This window comes from Mandrillus leucophaeus, unplaced genomic scaffold (genome assembly GCF_000951045.1).
Source record: "Mandrillus leucophaeus isolate KB7577 unplaced genomic scaffold, Mleu.le_1.0 Scaffold1226, whole genome shotgun sequence".
Classification (NCBI taxonomy): domain Eukaryota; kingdom Metazoa; phylum Chordata; class Mammalia; order Primates; family Cercopithecidae; genus Mandrillus; species Mandrillus leucophaeus.
This window is the reverse complement of record NW_012100610.1, coordinates 3,167-8,925: the sequence shown is the minus strand read 5'-3', so window position 1 is coordinate 8,925 and position 5,759 is coordinate 3,167. Positions and strand designations below refer to the sequence as shown.

The window sequence follows — 5,759 nt, the reverse complement described above, 5'->3', positions numbered from 1 at the left end:
TCCATAAATCTATGGTCAATTTATTGCAACAAGACCATTCAATGGGAAAAGAATAGTCTTTTCAACAAGTGATGCTGGGACCACTGGATAGCCACCATTTGATCTCTACCTCACACATGTACAAAAGTTAACTCAAATGGATTAAAGGTCTAAATGTAAGATCTAGAAGTACAAATGCTTAGATGAAAACATAGTTGTAAATCTTGATGACCTTGGACTACACAACAATCTCTTACGTACAACACCAAAAAAAGCAACCAAAGGAAAAATAGATAAATTGGGCTTTATCAAAATTAAAATCTTTGTGCATCAAAATTCACAAAATTTTCCACAAAGGGAAATGAAAAGATAACCCACATAATAGAAGAATATATTTGCAAGTCAAGTATATCTGATAAGGATTTAATATCAAGAATATATTTTTTAAACTCTTACAACTTAGCAATAAGATAAATGCCAATTTTAAAATGATTTAAACCATCATTGCTCCAAGGAAGACACACAAATTGTCAAAAAGTATGTAAAAAGATGCTCAACATTATTATTCATTGGGAAAATGCAAATTAAACTAAAATGAGCTGCCACATCACACCCACTAGGATGTTCATAATTTTTTAATAAGGAAGAAGAAGAAAGAGACATGGAAGATTCTAAATGTTGGTAAGGATGGGGGAAATTGGAATCGTCATCCACCGCTGGTAGGAATGTAAAATAGTACAGACACATTAGAAAATAGTTTGGCAGTTTCTCAAATGACTAAACACAGAGTTACCATTTGACCCAGCAATTACAGTCCTAGATATCTAATTAAGAGTTTGAACATGTGATTTATTTCATTGGCCAGAATCACATCATATGGCCAGCACTAATTGCAAGGGTGGTTGAGAAAGGGAGCATTTAATTTGTCTAGCCTCTAAAAAAGAGATGAGCATGAAAGATATCGATTGCGGATAAGTGTTGGTTTAACTATCCAAAAACATCTGCCACATCATACAAGGTCCTCATTCCCCAGAAGAGACTCTGATGATACATCTTGATATTCTTATTACTGTTATTATCCTAACAGCATGTGCCAAAGGAAGCTGAAGTCTGTTAAGAGCTCTACAGAGCTGTTCAAATGTAGTATTGGTTTTGCTCCAAAAAATACACTGTAGGTTTTCTTCCTTGCAAATGTTCTGCGGGAAATCAGTATCTCTCAAGAGGCATCAGCTGATGTTTCAGAGGAAAGATGGTCCACTGCCCCTGACAGTGATATGGGCAGTTCCAGGCAGTTCTTAAAGCTAGTCGCTTTAATGTCTCACAGAGATCATGCTCTTAAACGTCAATACGGAATTCACTTCCCTCTCCCTGAGAAGCAGTCCCCTGAAGACCCAGCACAATATTTCCATGGGTCCCGCATGTGCATATGACATAGCCCTCAAAATCCTAGGAATGTTTTAATTGAGGTAATACTTTCACAGCTATTTATAGGATCTCCAGTACTATTCTTTTCTCAGGAACTTAAAAAATGGGTATTAGCTAACCACGGATAACCATGTTTTCTTCTCCCTTTCCCATTCCTGTTCAGCTGTGTGTAGGCAAATCTACCGTCCCAACTTTCTCGGCGTTGAAGCCGTGGTTTATTTTATAGCAGGCTTTCTATTTTATGTTATTTTTAACTTTTATTTCAGGTTCAGGAGTACATATGCAAGCTTGTTATGTAGGTAACCTGCATGCCACGGGGGTTTGGTGTACGGATTATTTCGTCACCCAGGTAATAAGCACAGTACCTGATAGGTTTTTCAATACTCACCTTCCTCCCAGCCTTCATCCTCAAGAAAGCCTGGGTGTCTGTTGTTCCCTTCTTTGTGTCCATGTGTACTCACCATTTAGCTCCCACATATAAGTGAGAACATGTGATATTTGGTTTTCTTTCCTGTGTTAATTTGTTTAGAATAATGGCCTTCAGCTCCATCCATGTTGCTGCAAAGGACATGATCTCATTCTTTCTCACGGCTGTGTAGCATTCCATGGTGTATATGTATCACATTTTCTTCATCCAGTCTACCATTGTTGGGCATTTAGGTTGACTCCATGTTTCGTTAATGTGAATAATGCTGCGATGAATATAGGTGTGCACGTGTCTTTCTCGTAGAAAATTTATATTCCTTTAGGTTTATACCCAATAATGAGATTGCTGGGTCGAATAATAATTCTATAGATGGCTTTCAAAGTGTGGGCTAGTATTGAAGGTAAAGATTGCCTTATTCATTTCTGTATGCTCCTCTGTTCCTGGCACAAACAAGACAGTCAATTTAAAATGTTTACAGGAGAGGCTGGGTGCAGTGATTCACACCTGTAATCCCAGCACTTTGGGAGGCCAAGGCAGGCAGATCACAAGGTCAAGAGTTCGAGACCATCCTGGCCAACATGGTGAAACCCCGTCTCTACTAAAAACACACACACACACACACACACACACAAAAAATTAGCTGTGCGTGATGATGCACACCTGTAGTCCCAACTACTTGGAAGACAGGAGAATCACTTGAATCCAGGAGGCAGAGGTTGCAGTGAGTCGAGATCACACCACTGCACTCCAGCCTGGTGACAGAGCGAGACTCTGTCTCAAAAAAAAAAAAGTTACATGAATTAAGGGGCAAGATGCTAATTAATTCTCACATCTGTGCCTCTGTGCCACCCAGAAATGCAGAAGGGAGCTTATAACCAAAAAACTGTGGGTAAAATTATCTGACCTTCATGGGGACAGTATAAACTATATTCATAAGCAGTAATAGAACATGGCATTATTTACTTTATTGTGGTGTTGTCACATCATCAATCTCTTACTTCATGTTTCTGGGTTTTGTTTCTTGTTTAAGATCTAGAGAATTAGGCCACATTATCATTGTCTCAAAAAAGTAGTCTTGGAAACCAAGTGATCCATCACTTCATCTCAACTGGGCAATTCAGCTTTTCTGGAACGCAAATATGTTTGTCTTCACCTTGAGATATGAACTTTCTAATTAGTAATTCTTTTTCTTAGTGATCATAAAAATGAAGCAAGAAATTACTAGTCTTCCTAGACTTGAACAATGCCTACATAGATTGTATGTATTTTACTAAAAATAGACATTCTTAGACAATGACAAGAAAACTATGTAATAACATTTATGGAATGGAATGCAACCAAATCTATACTCCAAGTATATTAGCGAAGGCCAAACTATTCTAACAAATATATACCAAACGTTCAGAGGCTTAATGAACAAAGTTTGTCTTTCTTGTGAAAATCTGGAGCAGATATTCCAGGTCAGCAGATGACTCTGTCTTACATGATCTTTGAGGAACTGAGGTTATTCTAATTTGGGGACTCTGCTATTTCTCATAGACTTACCATCATATGCAGGGTCATGGCCTGGCTATGCCAGGTTTCAGTAAGCAAGGAGATGAAAGAGTGGGTATGGAGCAGGCATGACCACTCACTTAAGAATCCTGGACAAGAAATAATAGAATTACTGACTCCTAGGATTATGGACAGCTTTGGGTAGCCTGTCCTTTCATGGTGAGACAATTTCAGAAGTATCTACTGTCATTCATAAAACATGCGGACACTAATTTTCAGCTATTCTGCACCAGCTCACAAGATGGCGGTGTTCTATTTTGAATGACTCCCATGGGTGATTGAGTGGGAGGGATTTGAATTTAAATAGAACCAAATGACACTTTTTTTAATGGTTGGCTGAATCACCAAATTGCTATTTCCCTTTTTCTGAGTGTGTGTCTGTGTCTATGTGTGTGTATGTGTGTGTGCATGCGCACGCACACAGGCAGACGCCAGGGGTAGAGTGTGATGGTTCAAAAAGAAAAGGAAATGCTTAAGGTAGTGAATCATGTTTTGCCCAGGAAAACATACTTGATAATTGAAGGATGATGAAGTGTTCACAGGCTTTACTAGCGATCTTTTGGCTTCTACTGAGCTGTAAGTAGGGTTACTATAAAGGGTCAGGGGCAACCAGGAAACCTGAGGATTGATCCTCAGAAGACTAAGAGGGTAAAGTAGACTTCATTCTGACTTAATGTCTGGGAGCCCTATGGTTCTAACGGTGAATAATAATCACATTTTTCTACACAGGGGTGAGCAGTGAAGACAAGGTGATGCAAAACCCTCTATCTCTGGTTGTCCACGAGGGAGACACTGTAACTCTCAACTGCAGTTATGAAGTGGCTAACTTTCGAAGCCTACTATGGTACAAGCAGGAAAAGAAAGCTCCCATATTTCTATTTACGCTAACTTCAAGTGGAATTGAAAAGAAGTCAGGAAGACTAAGTAGCATATTAGACAAGAAAGACCTTTACAGCATCCTGAACATCACAGCCACCCAGACCAGAGACTCGGCTGTCTACCTCTGTGCTGTGGAGGCACAGTGCTCCCTAGTCACCTGCAGCCTGTACTCAAATTCTACAGCTGAAGCTCTGCAACTGTAAGATGGGGAACTTGCTATATTGAGCAAGCCCTCAAAAATAAACTATAAGGAAAAGCAGTTATTGGTCAAGATCCTTGTGCCCATGTTGACAACTACTTTTGCAGTTTACTGAATCCTAACTCAGAGTCATATTATTGCATTCACTCCCTTCTCTGTGAGTTTTCTATGGGATTCAGCATAGCTAATATTTCTAGAAGGTCACTCAAGATACTAACTCCATTGCCACACCCTTATGCCCTGTGATAGAAAGCAAACCCCTTTACCAGGATTGTACAGGCAACTGATATGTGCACTACACATTAGGGTATCTGCCTAACAGCTATGGATGTTTTAGCTTCCTTCCCAGAACAGATACATTTGTAGGTAAAGTTCTGCCTATAACATTTTTTACTGGACCTACTGGCAAAGAACAAAGGGTAAGAGCAAGCAGGTATCATTACTTGATTAAAACAAAAGCTTTTCATTCTCAATTGCATTATTCTTACTCACTATCTTCATTCTAGGATTGTTGCCTATTCTGGGTACTTCATTAAAGTGGTGATAGAATTTTTTCAAGATATTACACATTAATTTGTATACTTAGAACTTTAAGTAGCCTACCAAAAGAAACGAGTTGGCTGAAGTAAGTTATATGAAGCTAACATAAACTTAGCCTACTTATGTTGTGATACACTCTTTCAATGTATTATGTAATCATATATATGGTATTTACAAAGAGCTTGCAATGGAAGCTACTGTTTATTGAAAGCAAGTATTATGTGCCTTGTATTTTGCAAATATCACCTCACTGAATTCTCAAAATAACTCTGATGGATCATCAACATTACTTTCTGTTAACATATTAGGAAATGCAGACTCAGAAAGATTAAGTCCCCTTCCCCACCCCCTACCCCAGACAAATACCTATAACAGAATCTGAAATCAGGTCTACCTGACTCCAAACTATACTTTCTCTATTACATGCCCCCAATGTTAAACACCACCAAGGAAAAAATTTACCCACAGTGTGACCACAATTACGTACAAAAAAATGTACACACAATACTGAAATAGCGTGTTTAACATGTAAATCAAATAGCATTTACAATAACATGTGACTAAAATAACTCCAAATGTTTGAAACAGTATTAGTTATCTTCGAATACTGGACTTAATACTGTTCATTGTTTTGCTCCTTTATAATATTCTTTATTTTTCAAATTATCTACTATGAACTCAATACTATTATTATTTCAGAAAGAAAAATATACATTTTGGCTGGGCGCGGTTGCTCAAGCCTGTAATCCCAGCACT

At 38.3% G+C, this 5,759-nt stretch overlaps 1 gene segment (V, D, J or C); it reads left to right on the top strand.

Moving 5' to 3' along the window:
- Nucleotides 1-3,787: 3,787 nt before the first annotated feature.
- Nucleotides 3,788-5,592, top strand: LOC105533112. The segment is given in 2 exon segments: nucleotides 3,788-3,961; nucleotides 4,115-5,592. Coding segments are annotated over 2 exon segments (405 nt in total).
- Nucleotides 5,593-5,759: the final 167 nt, after the last annotated feature.